Below are 20910 nucleotides of genomic sequence, written 5' to 3' on the forward strand. Positions count from 1 at the left end.
AATTGCTTCTGCAGATCTCCATTCTTGGAAGTGCATACTGTGGCTCACAAGTAATGGAAACACTGAATTATAAACCATTATGATGGACCCATACTTAGACAGGAGATCTGAATGTTCCAAACATCAGTAAATTAACACTTTTATTTAGCTGTCCCCAGTTCTTCACTTCTTGCCTGTCAAAATGGTCATGGAATCCTTAGTTATCTTGTTTCTTCACAAATTGTAGTTGTGGAGTAAGGAATTCAGGGATAGCATTTAGGTTTTTTACTGTTGAATAGTATTTGGTTAGCGTTCAAACAAAATTGCCAATCTTGAGGAACATCCAGTTTTTTTTAAAGTGCACCTTGCCAGTAGCAAGGTGTTGCTTATTGACCAACATGTACAATGCTTGAAGTCCCTGTGGTGACAGGCTCTCGCTTCAGAGTTGCTTGCTTTGTGTTATATTTATTATCTGGACTAGGAGGGAATGTGAAACTTACCCACATACGGGAAACTTTAGTTACCTGACCCCTCCTTAAAGAAGCACCAGTGAATTTACTTCTGAAATGTCAAATCCTAAATTGAAGGCCCAGATCTTTGCTTTTAGCTTATCCGTTAAAGACATTGTCAAAGTTGGTGAGTCTTTTTTGGTGTACCAAGAGTCCATCGTTCCTCTCCTTTCTATACTGGGGATTGAGTCAAAGCATTTAAGCCCAGGGGATATGGGAAACAATGATCTAAGCAGGGAAAGACTCCAGAAAAGAGGACAAGGTCTTTCTCCCCTCAGTAGCTACTCGGACAGAGTGGTGGTTCTTCAAGTGATTGCATATGTCCATTCTACGGTAGGGATAATGTGAGCCTTGTGTACAACAGTCAGAAATGTTTCCCTCAGTAGTACACTTTCAAGGCATTGTGGCCACTTTGCTGCCTTGTGCCACTTTATGCAGGTATAAAGGGTAGAACCGCCCCCAGTTCCTCTCAGCTCCTTCCGACTGCCAGTGTCAGTTGTTGGAGCTGCTATCCTGAGTAAGTCTTAACCTCTTTAGTGTATGTAGTGCCCATTGTGTTGATTTTCAGTCTAGTTTAGTGTATTTGTACATAGTTTAGATATAAGAGTAAGTTCAGATTAGTATTTTGTAGTGTGGAGTCACCGGTTCCCATTTGGGTACCAAACAGGTACTGGATCCTGAGCCATTTTCTTGGCTTCAAGTCCTGTCACCCATGTAACAAGTCTATGCCAGTAAGTGGCCCACACCCCAGCTGCCTTAAGTGTCTGTGAGAGGCGCATTTGAGTGACAAATGTCTCATTTGTAAGGGTGTTCAAAGAAGGACAGGACAGCCAAATTCAAGTATCTGCTTATGGAGTCTGTACTTTGCCTGCCATTGGCACCTTCCTTCTCATAGCGGGTACCGAGCATGTTCTGAATCTATTAGGAGTGCTCCCCTGATCCAACTGGATCAGGAAGCAGATTCTCATCACTGGTGCTGAGGAAGAGACAATGTAGGTCTTCTAAATCTGTGGTGAAAGCACTGAGTAAAGGCCAGGACATTGAGGTGCACTTGAAGAGGCATTCCCAGGTGCAGTCCTTAAGCCAGGAGGGATTGCTGACTCCGGAGTGCAGGAACAGGTCTGTTCAGACTCATCCGTGAAGTGCTGACGCAGCTTTCAGTACTGCAAAACCAAGAGCCTTTTCTGGCGCCATCTACAGCTGAGGTTTTTGAGGCAGCTTTAAAGTTATTGAACCTGTTGATACTGGCTTCCTCAGCTATTCAGGACTCTCCCCCAGTTCTGGGATTGGGTGTAAACACTTTTGTGGTTCTGGCTCCAGCCATAATGCACCATTTGGAACCAGCAGCTGCTGCAGGTACTGTACCTCTCAAAAGGATTCCATCTAGAGGGAAGCCATTGATGATCTCGCTGATCTCTCCAGACTTGTAGGCGGTCTGCTGGAAACTGATCGGGTTAGCTCCCCCTTGGTCTGAGGAAGCGGACTGTCATGGCTGGGTTGTGGGAGTCCAGAGCCAGAGTCCATGGTCCCAAGACAAGAGTCAGCTGCATCAGGATTCAAGGGGGTCAGAAGCAGCAGACAAACTGGAGATCAGAACCATGAATCAGAATCTAGAGACAGGCCAGGTCAGGATACCAGGAGGTCAGATTCATGAGACAAATGGGAAATCAGAACTATGACTCAGATGTCAGGAATTCAAGCTGGGGAGTGGGAGCAGGAAGCACAAGGCATACCATTCAGAACAGGGTGGATCCCAGTTGTTCAGATAGCTTTCTGTTACTGCTTCTGGCTTAAGTAGGGTCAGCAGGCCAATCAGCTGCTCTGGTATGCTGCCAATAGGACTACAGGGGCGGAGTCTCAAATTGGGGATGGGCTTCATGGGTCCCACGTATGCAAGCATCATCAGGGCTGGAGTGTGGCTGCTCCTATAAAACCTGCAGACACACGTTCAAGACTGTGGGTCATGATACTGACTCCTCATCCGACTACAAGGTCGGCTCTTATGCTTCTTGGCACAGTTATGTTCAGTAGACCCAACGGGATGCCTGCCAACCCTGGTACTGGTCACAGCCTCAGCATTCCATCTTATTAGTGGCCCTTTTGGATCCCTTGAGGCTTGCCTCCACAGTCTAGGGCATCTCCACTCCATTCCCACTCTCTACATCAGCATCTACAACAGGTCACCATCTGCCACCCTTGGTGCTGGGACTGGGACTGTGCACAGGGAATTGCATGCTCTGGTTTCTCTTGTGGAGGAGCCAGTGGAGTCTCCACCTCAGCAACCCTTAACCTCCTCTTTTTCATTGCCAGATGAGGTGGTGCTAACCGTGTCTGCTTTCCCCTCTTTTGATGATTACAGTTTATCAGGACTTATAGAGGAGCGTGGCTGCAGCTCTGGATACCCAGCCAGAAGAAGACAGGAAAAGTCGCATAGGCTGGTGAATGTTTTAGCCTCAATGGGATCTTCCAGGGCAGTGATCCCCAAACTTTATTATCTGGTGCCCTTCTTTACCCCGTTTGCACCCCCACCCTTGGAGCCAGGGCTGGGAGTGGGGCCACCACTCCGGAAGGGGGAGGGAGATGCAGACAAAGGTAAGGGGACTGGCTGGGGCCACAGCTGGGGATGAGTGGGGCTGGGAGCAGAGCTCCAACCAGGGGCTGGAGTCAGCAGCCGGGGCACAGGGCAGGCGGCCAGGGCCCTGGGCACCCCACAGTTGAGGGACTTCTGTTCTAGGGTAGCTCTTCCTATTAATGAGGCTATCCTGGAGCCAGTCAAGGCTTTATGGCAGGCCCCGTCTTCCCTGCTTCCCACTACAAAAAGGGTGGAGGCATTCAAACATTTTTATAACCATGCTCCTCTGGGCTCCATTGTAGTCTCTGCTGCTAATCAAAAAGAGAGACAGGGACACCAGGGATCTACACCAAAAGGGGAAAAAAGCAAAGCAACAACCTGTTCTGAAGGCAGCTTTAGATCACAGGAAGTTTACAGTTTCATATCCAGAAATTTAAGGACAAGCTTCTGGACGAGGCAAAGCAGGAGTTTGCTGTGTGGCAGAGGAGGGCAAGTTAGTTGGAAGAACAGTCTTGCAGGCTGCTCTAGATATGGCAGACTCTGTGGTTCGAGCTATGGCTTCCACCATCACTGTGTGTTCCTGTTGGTTGCAGTAGGCAGGTCTCCCCGCAGAGATGCAACAAAGCATTCAAGACCTCCTATTTGAAGGCCCCTCGCTCTTTTCTGAAAAGGCTGATGAAAGGCTACATAATCTGAAAGATTCAAGGTGACCCGTAATTCTGGGGATTTACATACCAGTGACCAAGAGAGAGTCATCCTGCTCACAGCACTCTGAACAGGTTCTGCCTTTTGTGCCTTGTACATAAGACCTGTCCAGGAAGAGGGATGCATGTTACAAGAGGCATTGTTATCCTTCTTCCTCGTCTGCTGCTCCCAGTTCATCTAGGCAGACTGGGTCCTCCTAAACAATCATTTTCACCTGTTGGTCAAGAGCAGTCAACTACTCCCCAAAGGTCCTTGTTTCTCCACCCCAGTATTTGCCAGCCACCGGTCTCGCTTTCTGCATCACCACGGATCAGTGGGTGCTATGCAACTATCCACCTCCCTTCTCTGTCCCTCTCCAGTGACTTCTCTCATGTCTATTCTCATGAGAACATGCTGTTACAGGAGGTCCACTCTCTCCTTCTCATGGGGGTTATAGAGGAAGTTGCCCTGTTGCTCAGAGGGAAGGGATTTTATTCCCAGTACTTCCTAATCCTGCAAGTAAATGGGCATAGGAGCGGGGTTATAGGCCTTTTTTAGATCTAAGACAACTGAACAAGTTCCTAAAGAAAATAAAATTCTGGATGGTCACTCTGGCTTCTGTTATCCCTTCCCTAGATCTTGGGGTACTGGCATACTGCTCTTGATTTAAAAGATGCTTATTTTCACATGGCAATTCACCCGCGCTACCAAAAATTCCTCAGGTTCATGGTGAATTGATCCCACTACCAATTCACTGTGCTGCCCTTTGACCTGTGAGGAGTTCCTCACATGTTCATGACGTGCATGGCTGTGGTGGTGGCATTCCTATGAAAGTCCGGAGTCCGCATATTCCCTTACCTAGATGACTGGCTAGTAAGAGGCTGGTCCAGGTCTTCGGTACTCTGTAGCACTATACCAGGGGTGGCCAACCTGAGCCTGAGAAGGAGACAGAATTTATCAATGTACATTGCCAAAGAGCCACAGTAATACATCAGCAGCCCCATATCAGCTCGCCCCCTCCCTGTGCCTCCTGCCGGTCGGCAGCCCTGCCGATCAGCGCCTCCCTCTCCCTTGCCGCACCTCCCAATCAGCTGTTTCGTGGTGTGCAGGAGACTCTGGGGGGTGGGGAGGGAGAGGAGCGAGGGCACGGCAGGCTCAGGGGGAGGGGGTGGGAAGGGGTGGAGTGGGGGCAGGGTCTGTGGCAGAGCCAGGGGTTGAGCAGTGAGCACGCCCCGGTACATTGGAAAGTTGGCGCCTGTAACTCCCGAAGTCGGTGCCTATACAAGGAGCTGCATATTAACTTCTGAAGAGCCACATGTGGCTCTGGAGCCACAGGTTGGCAACCCCTGCACTATACAGTCCACCGTCAATAGGGCTCCTAATCAATATGGAGAAATCTACCCTGACTCCTGTCAGAGAATAGAATTTATTGGGGCTGTTCTGGACTCTAGAGGCCAGGGCTGAGATTCTAAACAATGTGGGGCATTGCTCTAGATCAGCGATTCTCAAACTCTCAACCTGAGGCCCCACATTTTGATTTAAAAATTTTCACGGACCACTAAGCCCCCCTGCTCAGCCCTTGCCCCACCCCTCTCCCCGAGGCCATGCCCCTACCCCGCATACTATCTGAAGCCCTGCTCACTCCGCCCCCTCTCCCTGTTGCTCACTCTCCCCCACCCTCACTCACTTTTACCAGGCTGGGGCAGGAGGGGATGCGGACTCTGGGCTGGGCAGGCGGTTGGGGTGCGGGTTCCTGCCAGGCGGTGCTTAACTCAGGCAGCTCCTGAAAGCGACTGGCACATACCTCTGGCAGCGGATTGTAGGCTGGGGGGCCAGGGGATTTCCTTGTGCGCTGCTCCTTTCCTCAGGCACCGCACCTACAGCTCCCATTGGCTGCAGTTCCTGGCCAATGGGAGCTGCAGAGTCGGGGTGGGGGGCAGCATGCGGAGACCCTCTGCCCCCTCAGGAGCTGCAGGGATGTGCTGTCCGCTTCCAGGAGTGGCACGGAGCTGGGGCAGGTAGGAAGTCTGCCTTAGCCCTGCTGCACCACCAGACTGTTAAGATGCAGGAGGCACTGGGAGGGAGGAAGAGGAGTTGAGTTGAGGGGGTGGGATGGGGAGGAATTGATCAGCGGGATAGGTGGACCCTAGTTTGAGAAACACTACTTTATATATTAAATCACATCCTGTCACTACAGTTTGAAACTGCCTTTTACTTCTAGGGCACATGGCAGCATGCACTTCAGAAAGGTACAGTGCTGGCTAGCTTTGTTGTATTCACTGGCCTGTCATATGGACATCGTGGTTCAAGTACCTACTCAGATCTTGTGCTGCTTTAAATTTTGGCTAGAACCTTCAACTCTTTGCATTGGAGTTCCCTTTGCTCTGCCACAGACACTCACTGTAGTCACAGATGCATCGGATGGAGGTTGGGAAGCTCACTTAGGTCCCTTTCAGACACAAGGTCTTTGGTCTAACGAAGGAATATGTTTGCCTTCTAATTACACAAAGACTGCCAAGAAAAGTAATTACGTATTCATTGTAGTATATGGAATATTTGGGAACTCTTCAGGTTTCAGTTTATTCTTTAGGTAAATTAATTTTCTTCTGTTTTCTTGCATTTGGTTCTGATGGCAGTGGTGGTCCTCATTAGAATGGTAACACTTAACATCACCCATTGATGTCTCAGTGCAGTTATTTCTTCTTATTCCAGGAAACTTCTAATGTAGTGGATTGTTTTTTTATATGGCAGAGATAATATGTGTATAATTTCTCCTACAGTTTTATTACAGTAACACATCAGCTTGAAGGTTCTAGGTAATTTTCTACAACAGATTTTGTTTTCTGAGATGCATGCTATACAATCTTTTTATTAGAGTATTTTTGTGTCTCTATTGTGCAGAATTTACAATGTTTTGTCTCTGTACTTAAACTATTTCCATCCCCTGGCTAATAATTACTTACTCTTTTGAGATTGTGGATAATTGTGTAACATTATAATTCAAGTCATTCATTTACTGCACTGTAAAGGATGCAAAATTACTTTAATATCCCTAAAACATAACTACTTTTCTCTTTTTCCCAACAAAAAGCAATTTGTAGGTAATTTGTGTTTTTCTGGCCTTTTGCCATTTACAATTATGTGAGACAAATTTCTTCTTCCTCAGTGTATCTGTGCTAGAGTTATTTGTCTGATGAATAACTTCATAAAATATTATGAGAATTTAATCACATGGTAATACACACTGTCTCCTTGGTATATTGTGGCATTATCAAAGAATTTTTCAGCATGATCGTTTGCACTGTGAACTGAAGTTCTTGGAAAAAAACGTGTTATCTTAAAGCAAGCTGTGCATTTGAGAGGTTCATGGATTTGTGAGGTTCTTACATTTGGGATTTTAGTTTACCTTTCAAAAGTCTTATACAACTGAAATTTCATGAGCTGGGCACTATTATAATACTATTGTGTTTGCCGATTATTCAATCCTTCAAGTGTCTTTCCATAAGTAAGTAAACTTTTTTAAACCAATCATTTATTGTATTATTTATATCTCCCTATGGGGTTAAAAACTTAACTATCTTATGATAGTGTCTCTCTTATTTTTGAAAGCTTTAGCTTTAGTCAGCTTGGACAGTAGTACACTATTCGCTTCTTACTCCTGAAAACCTATTTTGGATATACAGGGAATTTTATTAAATCATTGTCTCTAGTGGCTGTTTTACATAAAGCACAAATCCTGTATGTTTAAACATGAGGGTCCCGAGACTGGAGTATTGTTGCAGTTTAAGGCTGAAGTGCAGTGTCTTTAAACATATACAGTCCTGACTGTAACTTCATTGGCTCACTATTCCTAACTTGAGGAAGGTTTATTTTCACCAGGTAAATTCACATGTGATTAACTTTAAAAAATTGCAGTTAAAAAGTTACAATAAAATCTATAAGTAGTGCCTTCACATGTCATTAATTATCATCCCTCGAAGTAAATCTGATTTAAGTATTCACCAACTGTATTTTGACATTTTCAATTATTTAATCTCTATTCTATCATTAGAGTCTGGTGTTTTCCTTCTGTAAGAACATTTTCCCCTCCCCCCCCATACCTAATGTTTAATTGGTCTAATATGGCGGCCATTTCTTACCTTATTTATTGTCATGCTTTTTTACCATATTCTGACAATTCCCAGTCCACTTTCTCTACTTCCAGAAGCAAATCTGTCTCTTAAACTAATGTAGATTCTGCTTTAGTCTCCTTCTTTGGAAACTTATTTTTATTACATTTTGTATGAAGCAGTGTTGTGTTAATTTAGAAGGAATAAAGGGGCCCAAAGAGTCATGACTCTGAAACTGTCCAACATTAAACAAGATTCAGGGTTTGGTATACAGAAACCTCAGCCTGCTTAGCACCATGGCAACCACAGCAATGCAAATCCTTAAAGTGTTTTATTAAAGATACAAAAAAAAAAAAAAAAAAAGAAAAACAGTTAAGTATTAAATAGTTTTCTTTTTAACATTTCAAATACTTTAACTATATCCCTTGTTCGCTTTTCCATTAGCTGGAGAATGTGTTTAGAAGGAAAAAACCCTTGTTTGACATTCTTTTAGATAATACTAAAGATGCTAATAACTTTGGGGAAGAGAGAAGAAGTTAGTTGAGATAGGCTGGAGCTGTTGTCATTGAAGTCTGATCCTGTTTTCTAAGACAAAGTAAGACGTACACAAAAAGGGAAGAGAAGAATCACAAAGAAAAGAAAATGCAGCTTCTGTTTCTGGTGTTGACTTCCACTTGCAACCTCACTTCTGGAAAAACACTGGTTCAGCACACGGCCTTATCAGCTACTTATACTTGTACCAGCATCAGGCTGCTTAAAAAGGGCATTGCTTTTAGTTGCCTGTCTGCTCACAGGCTTACAGCAGTGTTGCAAAATGTACAGTCTTGCAACCAAGCCAGACACTTATTTGACAGAAGAAAAAAGGAGAGGGATAGGAAAGGGAAGACCTAAGATGGGAAAAGAAAAGAACGCACAAAGGGAAAAGGCGGTGAGGAATGGGATGTCCATCTCTCATCCCAGGTGGTATTTGAGATTTAGCCTGAACCAGTGAAGGTGGTGGTGATATCTGGATCCATGTCTCTGCCCTGGTCTGGTAGGATGAAGATGGTCCATGTGTTCCAGAGGATGGTGAGAGATGGCAGGCATGATGATAATGCTCGCTACAGCAGTTGTTGGCAGACAGATACTGCTTCTGCCAATTTTTCCCAGAAATATTTTCTTTTTAAGAACCCCAAAAGTGTGTGTTGGGAGAAATAGTTTGTCGTCTCATTATTTTGTCCACCAATAGGCCTAGTTTCTGACACATCAATTTTGATCCACTGATTTGATTCCATGCTTTTCATGTTTGCCAAGGATGATCTTAATGCAGTCCTTAAGTTATATCAGGAGGCCTTTTTGTTTGAACTAATTCAATCTTTCTGTCTTGCTTTTTAGAGACAAGGCGGGTGAAGTAATTTTTTTTTATTGGACTCTCTTCTATTGGTGAAAGACAAGCTTTCAAGTTAGCTTTTCTTCAGGTCTGGAAAAGGTATTCACTGGGTTTGTCAACCCTGGGAACTTACCTGAGCATAACTATGTCTCTTGGGGAGTGAAAAATCCACATCCCCTGAGAGACGTAGCTATGCTGATCTGACCCCAGGTGTAGACAATGCTAGGTTGACAGAGGGAGTCTTCTGTTGACCTAGCTACCTCTTCTCAGGGAGGTGGATTACCTACGCCAATGGGAGAACCTCGGTGTCTATGCTGAAGCACTACAGTGGTGCATGAATAGACATACCCAGAATGTCACAACTAAATACAAGATGGAACAGATTGTTTAGCGTAAGTGGTTACACATATTCTAAGAGACCATTCAAATCCATAACTCCAGTGTCTTTCAATACCGTAATTTTTAGTGTCTAGAAAAGTTGAATTTAAGCTCCGAAGCTTGTCTTTTGAAGGTGTGGTGCAGGTTTCCTTTGAGGAGAGGACTGAGACGTCAGATAGTGAACACTGTTTGTCCATTGGTGATTTTTTATTCTTTTTTTTTCCTGTGAGACTTAATCTGAGAGTGTAGTGATTAGTCTGGTTTCACCCACATAGTTATTTGGGCATTTAGTGCACTGGATGAGGTATACCACATGTTGTAATAGGCATGTGTATAACCCGTGGGTCTTGAAAGGCGTTGTGGGGGGTATTGATCATCTTTTCCCATCAACATTTGTTGTAATAGGTTATTGTGACAGCTTATGAACTTTCACTCACCTTTTACTGTTGAGCACATAATCAGGGTAAATTTGTAGTCCCCAGTTGTCACAGCAGCAGTTCTATCCAAGTTCTAGCTGGGCCCAAAAACTCTGTGCTAACTGCAGCAAAGCTGCTCGCTGTCCAGTGCTTATTGCTGAAAATTTTAGAGTCTCCCTTCAAAGGCTTGGCTTGTGGGGCTTAGCGAATCCATCATCAATGCTTAGCTACCTAAATTTCATACATGTAAAATCACTGGGCTTACTAATCTTTGTCCGGGTCATTTTCTTAAGGAAATGTGATCCTCTACATCTTTTCTTTGGTACCTTTTTCTCATTATATTTTTCTGATTTTACATTTGTTTGCAGTTTTCCTCTGAAATTATATTTGGTTTTCCTTCAGACCCTTGGTTTACTTTATTTCTTTTTCCCCCCATTACAGACACCATGTTCATTATCAGAGGGGTAGCCGTGTTAGTCTGGATCTGTAAAAAGCAACAAAGAGTCCTGTGGCACCTTAAAGACTAACAGATGTATTGGAGCATAAGCTTTCGTGGGTGACGCATGCATCTGACGAAGTGGGTATTCCCCCATGAAAGCTTATGCTCCAATACATCTGTTAGTCTTTAAGGTGCCACAGGACACTTTGTTGCTTTTTACATGTTCATTATAAAAATGTAAGGAGTAATCAGTATTTGCCAACAATTCCTTTAAAGTAAAAATAACCAGTTTAAAAATGCTGTTTAAATTTTTATTTAACAGATCTGTGAAACTCTTGAATCTCCCCATCAGTCTTCGGCCACAGAAAATGAAAAGTTTGTTGGGTCAGAACATGTCAGCCAAAAGTCCCTTCATATACTCTCCAATTATTGCACACAATCGTGGAGAAGAGCGAAGTAAGAAAATAGGTGAGCATATGATCCAAGCTTTCTTGTAACTGTTGCTTTGAAATCTTCCTGCCTTGACTCCATATACAGATCAGGAATTTAAGGAATTACTCAAAAAAGCATAATACTTTGGGATAAAGTTTTCCATGGGGAAGAAATGTTAACTGATTTCAACTTATTTTCTTATCCTTAGGTGATTTTTCAAGCAAATCAATAAGCACTCAATCCAATAATCTTGTTAGGGGAAATGAATTAAATAAAAAAGCTGTTTTAGATCTTGAATTATGTCACAAATACTCTTTTATATGTAGTGTAGTTATAGCCGTGTCGGTCCCAGGATATTAGAGAGACAAGTGGGTGAGGTAATATCTTTTATTGGACCAACTTCTGTTGGTGAGAGACAAACTTTTGAGCTTCAGGTCTCTCTTCTACATACGTAGTGGTCAGAGGCCTATCGGTGGTGAGACCTCTGGGGATGTGTGACATTACCCAGGATACAATCTGGACTTATGGACATCTGTGTCTCCTCAGTTCTCCAACCTGGGGTGCCTTTTACACTGCTTTGCTGTGAGAGCAACCACCCCCTTGTCTGCTCTCACACAGCCTGCAGCATGTAAATCACTCCCAGCTATATAGTATGAGTGCTATAGCCAGCCACTCTTGAATTACACTGCAGGGCAACATCAGCAAACTCCCAATCCCAGACTTTCTCCCAAAAATGTGTGCAACTTGTACTGCCCAGCATCCTTCTGAACAATGCAAACTCATATAAAGTCTGTCATCTCATTAATAGTATCAGAGGGGTAGCCGTGTTAGTCTGAATCTGTAAAAAGCAACAGAGGGTCCTGTGGCACCTTTGAGACTAACAGAAGTATTGGGAGCATAAGCTTTCGTGGGTAAGAACCTCACTTCTTCAGATGCAAGTAATGGAAATCTCCAGAAGCAGGTATAAATCAGTGTGGAGATAACGAGGTGAGTTCAATCAGGGAGGGTGAGGTGCTCTGCTAGCAGTTGAGGTGTGAACACTAAGGGAGGAGAAACTGCTTCTGTAGTTGGATAGCCGTTCACAGTCTTTGTTTAATCCTGATCTGATGGTGTCAAATTTGCAAATGAACTGGAGCTCAGCAGTTTCTCTTTGGAGTCTGGTCCTGAAGTTTTTTTGCTGTAAGATGGCTACCTTTACATCTGCTATTGTGTGGCCAGGGAGGTTGAAGTGTTCTCCTACAGGTTTTTGTATACAAATCAACAGAGCCAGGCGTGTACCCAGAAGCCTCCTGCTACAAGACAGGCCCAGAAGAGAAACCAACAGAACTCCACTGGCCATCACCTACAGTCCTCAGCTTAAACCTCTCCAACGCATCATCAGTGATCTACAACCCATCCTGGACAATGATCCCTCACTTTCACAGACCTTGGGAGGCAGGCAGTCCTCGCCCACAGACAACCTGCCAACCTTAAGCATATTCTCACCAGCAACCACGCACCGCACCATAACAACTCTAACTCAGGAACCAACCCATGCAACAAACCTCGATGCCAACTCTGCCCACATATCTACACCAGCAACACCATCACAGGACCTAACCAGATCAGCTACAACATCACCGGCTCATTCACCTGCACGTCCACCAATGTTATATATGCCATCATATGCCAGCAGTGCCCCTCTGCTATGTACATTGGCCAAACTGGACAGTCACTACGCAAGAGGATAAATGGACACAAGTCAGATATCAGGAATGGCAATATACAAAAACCTGTAGGAGAACACTTCAACCTCCCTGGCCACACAATAGCAGATGCAAATTTGACACCATCAGATCAGGAATAAACAAAGGCTGTGAACGGCTATCCAACTACAGAAGCAGTTTTTCCTCCCTTGGTGTTCACACCTCAACTGCTAGCAGAGCACCTCACCCTCCCTGATTGAACTCACCTCGTTATCTCCACACTGATTTATACCTGCCTCTGGAGATTTCCATTACTTGCATCTGAAGAAGTGAGGTTCTTACCCACGAAAGCTTATGCTCACTATACTTCTGTTAGTCTCAAAGGTGCCACAGGACCCTCTGTTGCTTATCTCATTAATAGAAAATGATATGCTCAAATCCTGTTTCCCAAATGCTTCAGTCCAAATATATTGGTTTCGCTAAAATAATGAAACAGATTTACTAACTACAGAAAGATAGATTTTGAGTGATTACAAGTAATGAGGCATAAAAGTCAGAATTGGTTACAAAGGAAAAAAAGGTAGAACCCAGCTAATACCTAATTTAACAAGCTAAGTGAATTCAAAGTAAAGGTCTCTCTCACCACAAGTTCAAACAGTCTTACCGGCTGAGTCCTTCAGTCAGGATCTTCCCCCCAGTCCAATGCTGTTTCCTTTCTTGTTCAAGTGTTGATGATGTTGGTAGAGAGAAAGGGAGAGATGATTTGAGGCATTTACTCCCTGCTTTTACAGCCATTTCTCTTGCACAAGAATCATCTCCAGCTGATGTTCGGGAGACATTCAGTATGTGTGAACAAGAACCTTAAGCTGTTTGTCAAAATATATGCTTTTTTTGCCCACTCTCTCTCTCCTGCTGAAGAGTGGCCACTTAATCAGATGATGGTCCATTTGATCTCGTTGCCTGAAGTGTTGGCTAGCCTTTTGTCTCTGGGAAGCTGGTTTATGACTGATCTCCAGAACATGTTGGGACATTTCCCAGAAATATCCCATGTTAGAGTCCCATAATTTTACATACAATGTTGTCACACGTATTTTACCAGGAGAATAATGAGCAAATCATGAGTTTTAAAATGAAACTGCACCAGGCATACGTTGTACAAGATTTACCATAATCCTCTAAAAGGGGTGAACATAAATGTACAGATTGTCATAGGACGGTGTTTTGTTTCTTGCATTTGCTTAGGGAGTAGATGTAGCTGTTTTTGCTTCCTTTTTCTTCATGTTGTGGAGTTTCCTTTTCAGATGGCAAAATTCGACATCTTCCATTGTTGTATATAGTGTTGTTGAAGCTCTGTTGGTCCCAGATATTAGAGAGACAAAGTGGGTGGGTAATACCTTTTATTGGACCAGCTTCTGTTGGTGAGAGACAAGTTTTCGAGCTTACACAGAGTGATTCTTCATTTTAGCTGTGTAAGCTTGAAAGTGAGACCCTCTCACCAACAGAAATTGGTCCAAAAAAAATTACCTCATCCACCTTGTGTCTCTAATATCCTGGGACCAACGTGGCTACAACACTGCATACACCTATGTTTAAAAGCATGTCTTTTTGTAAAGAATCAGTTAAGACTGAGAGCTCAGAGTACACATGCTGAATGGCTGCCGGATTTTCGGGCTCCCACCATTCCTACTACCTGTGAAGCTGCAATGGTGGATAACTTTTGCATCACAATCATAGTGTGGAGACAGCCTCTAATGACCTGAAAGAAGTCCTCCAAGGAAGTTCAGAATGGATAGTCCTAATTTTTCTAAGGTAAAAAAGAAACATGATAAATTAACTAGAATGACAAACTTTTTACTTATTAATTAACTCAAAGTATGTATTAATACTTGGGGGAGCAAACAACTGTGCATATCTCTCTGTGTTATAGAGGGTGAACAATTTGTGTTTATCCTGTATAAGCTTTATATGGGGTAAAACGGATTTATTTGGGTTTAGACCTCATTGGGAGTTGGGCATCTGAGTGTTAAAGACAGGAACACTTCTGTTAGCTGCTTTCAGGTAAACCTGCAGCTTTGGGGCAAGTAATTCAGACCCTGGCTCTTTGTTGGAGCAGATGGGAGGGAGTGTCTAGTGCAGCAAGACAGGGTGCTGGAGTCCTGAGCTGGCAAGGAAAACTGGGGTAGAAGTAGTCTGGGCACATCAGGTGGCAGCTCCCAAGATCCAACCTGTCACAATTAGCAATGGATTGAAAATGTTGTGATTGGCTGTGTTACTTTTCTAACAGAGTCTGGGTGGTTAAAGTCCCCCATGAGTACAAAGTCTTGTGCAGGACTGTCCCTAGGGGTGTGCGGGGCCTGAGACATTAGAAACTCGGCACCTATATGCTGGGGGATGCTCCCCCTCTGGCTCTGCGTAGGCTCTGTTCCCACTGCACCCCTTTCCCCAAGGCCCCACCCTGTCCCACCTCTTTCTGCCCCCGCCCAGTTCTGCCCCTTCGCCCAAGTGTGCTGCGCCCTTGCTCCTCCCCCTTTCCTCCCAGCGCCTCCTGTTGCTGTGAAACAGCTGATACGCAGCCGGTGGTATGCACTGAGAGGGAGGAGGATGCACTTATTGTCAGGGCCCACCAGCAGGGAGGCAGCATTGGGGGGAGCAGGAGGTTCTAGTAGGGGGGCGTGACATTCCCCTTTGGTGTTGTCTGGACCAGTGATCTGCTAGGCCACTTCAATCCTTGACTCTGGGAGTCAGCCTTACCCTGCTCTGCTGTGAGAACCCCCACTCCCGGGCTGTTCACGCACAGCATCTGGCATGTAAGCTGCTCCCAGCTACTTGCAAGCAAATGACACTAACCAATATCTCTGGTCCCAGAAACAATCCTAGGAAGCTCTGTCTTGCAGTGTCCAGTAATTCTCACTGGACGCTGCAAGCTTATATGAGTTTGTCAATTTTTACAAAGAAATTGATGATGTGTACCGGGCTGTTCTCCCAAGGGGAGTTTGACACACTGCAAACCAAATGCACTGCTTCAGGTAGAATAAACAAACAGATTTATTAACTATAAAGGTAGATTTAAGTGATTATAAGTCAAAGCATAACAAGTCAGATTTGGTCAAATGAAATAAAAGCAAAAAGCATTCTAAGCTGATCTTAACACTTTCAATGTCCTTACAAACTTAGATGCTTCTCACCACAGGCTGGCTCTTCAGCCAGGCTCTCTCCTTTGATCAGCGGTTCAGTTGCTTGGTGGCGGTGGTGGTGGTGTCTGTAGATGTTGGTGGAAGAGAGAGAGCATGGATAATTTATGTGTCTCACTTTTATCATGTCCTTTCTTTCCTCTTGGCTTTGTCCCCCCCGCCCCTGAGAGTCAGGTGAGCATTACCTTATCACAGTCCCAAACTGCCCAAAGGAAGGGGGTGACTCCCTCAAGGGTCTAACAGATTCTTTGGTGCTGCGTAAGCCAGTGTCCATTGTTCCTGTGAGGCTGGGCTGGGTTTGTCTCATCCATGCCCTGACGAGGTGTGAATTGGCTCTCTGTTCTTGGAGAGTTTTTTGCATGGGCTTCCTTTAAGCCATGAGGATACATTTTCAGCCTCGTAACTATATACATGAAATTATAACCTATAACCTCACTATAACATGACTGTAACAATTCCCATAACCTCACTATAACAACTATGCTCAGTGCATTATGAGCCTTCTGAAGATACCCAACATGACAAATTTTACATTGGATACCACACAATCATTTTATAAAGATGAACATAGGGGTGTAGGGTGTTCCCCCGAGGTACAGCGTGTCACGGGGGCTCCTCCCTGCCCCCCGCCCACCTGCCGCTTGTCTCCCCATTCACCTCCTCACCCCGCCTGCTGCTTGCCTCCCCATTCACCTCCTCCCGCCGCTCGCCTCCCGCCTCACCTTCCTGCCTGTGGGGCCTCCAAAAGCATGGGGCCTGGGCCTGTTGTCCCGATTTGCCATACCCAAGGGATGGCTCTGGTCTTGTGTTTTGCATTTTTGCTGTTCTAGAAATGCTTCCTCCTCCTCTTCCTGATTTGGTGGTCTATAGTAGACTCATAACATAACATCACCCATATTTTTTGCCCCTTTTATCTTTACCAGAGACTCAACTGGTCTGCCTCTCACCTCCTTCTAGACAATGTGCATTTTTCAGTTAGATTTTCATTGATAAAAATCTTCACTTTTTGAGGAGTTTTGCCAGACTTGTTTAATATAACTGCTATTCTCATTCCTTAACAAATACATCAGAGAACCTGTGTGAGCTCAACGTTATTCTCTGAGGATAATGGAGAGTATTCTTGGAGTCAGTAGTAAAATAGTTTTTTTTTTGTTTTGTTTTGTTATATTTAAGGATGCAGTGTACCCAAGAGACATTTAAGACCGCACACATTGGTTTCTCTAGTCATTCTGTGATCCAGTCTAAGGGGATATTCAGGCTGATTGTGACCTTTGAAAGCTCAAACCTTCTTCAGTATACGCATTGTAAAGTATACCTATTTTTCAAATTACTTCTACATTATTGGTCTTAATTCTTTTTAGTTCAGTGCATACGAGGAACAAAGCCAATAGCAAAGCCAGGTTTTCTAATTAAGTTGGGGAGGGGATGGGTCATTGGTGGTAATTTTTCAATTGAGAAATATGCTTGAAAAGGCACCATACATACATTTAAAGAGTGTTTGGAGGATGACCGCCCCCTGTCCTGCCTTTTGGGTTCCGCCACTGCTTCTTGATCATGTCTTAAATATCCTGCAAGATATTCAAGGTACTTCTTTCAAGCAATGACAAAAGCCAGTACTTTGAAGAAATATATTTAATTTACTTAACTATAGGTAGAAAAAAATAATCAACAATTTATTCTCACTGGATAGTTCTTGTGATATTCTAAACAACTGGTAGCTTCTTGAAGTTGTTACAAGGTAATGAACCAGGATTATTTGTATTACTTTGCAGATGAGTCCTAGTGTATAATTGAATAAATAATCATTACAGCGAAGGAAGTCAAGTATTAGTGAAAACCCAAAGGGAAATGGAGCCCTTGAGAAGAGTATTAAGAAACTGCTTACAGCTCTTTAGCTCTCATAAGCTGATAAGCTTTTTTGGAATTGATTATATTTTAAATATTACATTGGATTATTATAGTCCTATTAAATAGCTTTAGTATCATGGTTGTTAGGAGAACTAAAACCAGAGATTTTTGTGACCCAGTTAAAATGATTAGTGTTGTAAAATACTGACTTATCATCTACAGAAGTAAGAATGTACAATATATCCCCAGAAGGAACCAGCTAATAACATTTCATAATTTTATTTGATTAGTATACCATTAGTGTAGTGGCTGTTAGTAAGTGGCAGGGACTAGATGAATCCCAAAACTTCTCCCTGCAAAGCTAGTATTTTTGAGAATATGTGGCTCCAGCTACCCCTTCTCCTTCCAACAGTGCAATATGGGCAAAATCCCTCCCGAAAATTTTGTCATGTGGAGTGGTCCTTTAAAAAGGCTCCAGGAAGGATGATTTTGTCAGCTGGGCCTGCCAGGATCACTAAGAGGTAGGAAATGGAGGTAGCCAAGACCCCTCTGCTCCTAACCTTCCATGGAGCCAGGAATTTGGTGTCACATGGTGTGACAGCGTACCCCATAAGGCTTTATGGGGGGGCGTTTATAAATGTACGCATGATATAACTGAAATATGTTTTGTGCCGCCTGTGCCACATAACATATCTCCGTAAAGGTTATGGTCTACTATATCTATTCATCCTATTTGTACATATATATCATTTTCCACTTGAGGTTAAGAATTTGGGCTGTATGCTTGCTTGATTTCTAAGTAAGCTCTGTGAGGCATTTGGTCAGCTTCTTTAGGAAGGAATTCGCCAGGTTAAGTACCTGATCAGGAAACACTTGGGGAACAATGCATCTTGGAATGCTCCAATCCACATGAGAAGTCTTCCTGGAGACATGCAAGATACCATGTGGACAATGGCTTCAGCCTGTAAAGACTGAGTCATGCAGGGACATGTGACTTGCCCAGGTGACCCCAGAACTCCATCTTGGAGCTGGACTTTGCATAGGAGGGAGGATGGGGGGGTCTCCACCCACAAGAGAGAGTCTATTTAAATCTGTGGGAGACCCCTCCATTTTGTCTTCAGCTGGCTAAAGGAGCCTCTCCACCCTTTCCGCCCCCCCTCCCCCCCCGGATACTTGAAGGAGGCTGAAACAAAGGACAGTAACTATAGGGGGTGTGAGTGATTGCTGGACCCAGGCTAAAAGGAGATTAGCCTGCAAACGGAAGCACTCTGGAACTGGTGAGGAAATTATCTGTATTCAGTTTGATTAGGCATAGATTTGCGCATTTTATTTTATTTTGCTTGGTGACTTACTTTGTTCTGTCTGTTACTACTTTGAACCACTTAAATCCTACTGTCTGTATTTAATAAAATCACTTCTTATTTAGTAATTTACTCAGAGTATGTATTAATACCTGGGGGAGCAAACAGCTCTCTATCAGTGTTCCAGAGGGCGAACAATTTATGAGTTTGCCCTGCATAAGCTTTATGCAGGGTAAAACGGATTTATCTGGGTTTAGACCCCATTGGGAGTTGGGCATCTGAGTGCTAAAGACAAGCACACTACTGTGAGCTGTTTTCAGGTAAACTTGCAGCTTTGGGACAAGTGATTCAGACCCTGGATCTGTGTCTGGAGCCAGACAGGGGTGTCTGGCTCAGCAAGACAGGGTGCTGGAGTCCTGAGCTGGCAGGGAAAACAGAAGCAGGGGTAGTATTTGCACACCGGGTGGCAGCTCCCAAGGTGGTTTCTGTGATCCAACCCGTCACACATGGCTTCACCACCCCATCTACTTCCAGCAGCACCAGCAGGTTTCCATTTACTGTCTCAGGAATCCTAAGGATGTCTGCAATTTTGGACCTCAGTGCACTGTTTGTGGAGCTGGACAATTGCCTCTTTCATGGGGGATGAGTGAGAAAATGGGAAAACGAATAGAGGGTTAGGTATGGGCAGGCCCTGGCAGTACCATTACAGTCCTGGACAACATGACCGTAGAGCATATACACCATAATTGTTCATTGACGTTTCTGTCCTGTTGAAGCTCACGGTGGCAAGGACCCACCCCTGCACTGGGCAGCAACAAAGAGAATGGTAGAAACCCTTGTGTTGGCTAGGCATACAGCAGGAATGGGCTTTTTCTTTTTTCAGGGAAGGAGTTTATTGTTTGAGAGAGCAATGAGGACAGTTTATACTTTTCTATGTTAAAAAAAAAATTGATAATGCTGCATAGGGAAGTATTTGGGTACATGTTTTATATAGAAGGGAGAAATATAAAAATAATTGGAAGTGAGCCACGGATTTGTTTTTTCAGGGAAGGATGAAGGTTGGAAAGGAGGTGAATGTTAAGGTAGCACAGGCGTTTGTTTGATAAGGTATTTTAAAAACTTTCAAAGTTGATTCAGAACCATTAAACTATACACATGTTTGACCTAATGTTTTCAAATTAAGGGATGTGGAGCACTTCACAAGTACTTTATGGCAAGTTGACTAGCCATACGATGTTGACTTTCCTCCTTTCTAGTTGCAGAATTTCATTTATACAATTAAAATATATGAAATCCTTTTCTAATATCTATGTATATAATTTATGTAGTTGCAGTCCTGAGTAGAAATGGTCTTTGCAATTGTGAATGAATGAAGATATGGTCTATGAAAGAATTGTAATGTCTACACTATGAAAATATTTGAAAATGCTAGCTTCTGTCACCTCACTTCTTTGTTAATGTTAGTTATCCTCTCTCACCCATTTCTTCTTATTTTTTGTTACTTGTTTAGCCTTGTCTTAAATTGGACTGTAAGCAATTTGGGACATGGACTAGCTCTACTGATGTTTGTACAGCATCAAGCCCAGTGAAGCTATGATCTAGTTGGGATCTCTAGGTCCTGCCATAATACAAATAGTAAATAGTGGTACTAAACAGAAAAATTGAAATTTCTTTGAGTTAATAATAGATTTGTACAATCGTTACCTTTTCCTTTCTGGATCCCAATTTCACAGCTGTTTCTAATATACTTTGCTAATAATAAGGCCAAATAGATGACTGATATGCATAGGATAGCTTACAATAGGTTTCTTGTTTTCAGTAGTTACTTACAGAATTGAAGTCCATCATTTGAGTGTCTTTGCTTTGAGAGAGTCTTGGAATGATCAAGTATTGACATCTCAGCATGTTGTTGTGCCGGTAACTCTCACTACAACCCTCACAAAATCTGGAAGGATATTTGATTTATAAATAGCATAAAAATTACTGTTTGTCTGTAAG

The 20910-nt window shown here is 43.6% G+C and overlaps 1 protein-coding gene across 3 annotated transcripts in view; it reads left to right on the forward strand.

Annotated features, from left to right (window-relative positions):
• The window catches only part of TRAPPC9 (trafficking protein particle complex subunit 9), an 831895-nt gene that overhangs the window by 82691 nt on the left and 728294 nt on the right, over nucleotides 1-20910 (forward strand). For all 3 annotated transcript variants that reach the window (XM_054018404.1, XM_054018403.1, XM_054018405.1), the window contains exon 11: nucleotides 10778-10923. In XM_054018404.1, coding sequence (XP_053874379.1) covers nucleotides 10778-10923 — 146 coding nt within the window. The remainder of the gene's footprint in view (nucleotides 1-10777; nucleotides 10924-20910) is intronic.

The sequence above is a fragment of the Malaclemys terrapin genome, chromosome 2, assembly GCF_027887155.1.
Source record: "Malaclemys terrapin pileata isolate rMalTer1 chromosome 2, rMalTer1.hap1, whole genome shotgun sequence".
Classification (NCBI taxonomy): Eukaryota; Metazoa; Chordata; order Testudines; family Emydidae; genus Malaclemys; species Malaclemys terrapin.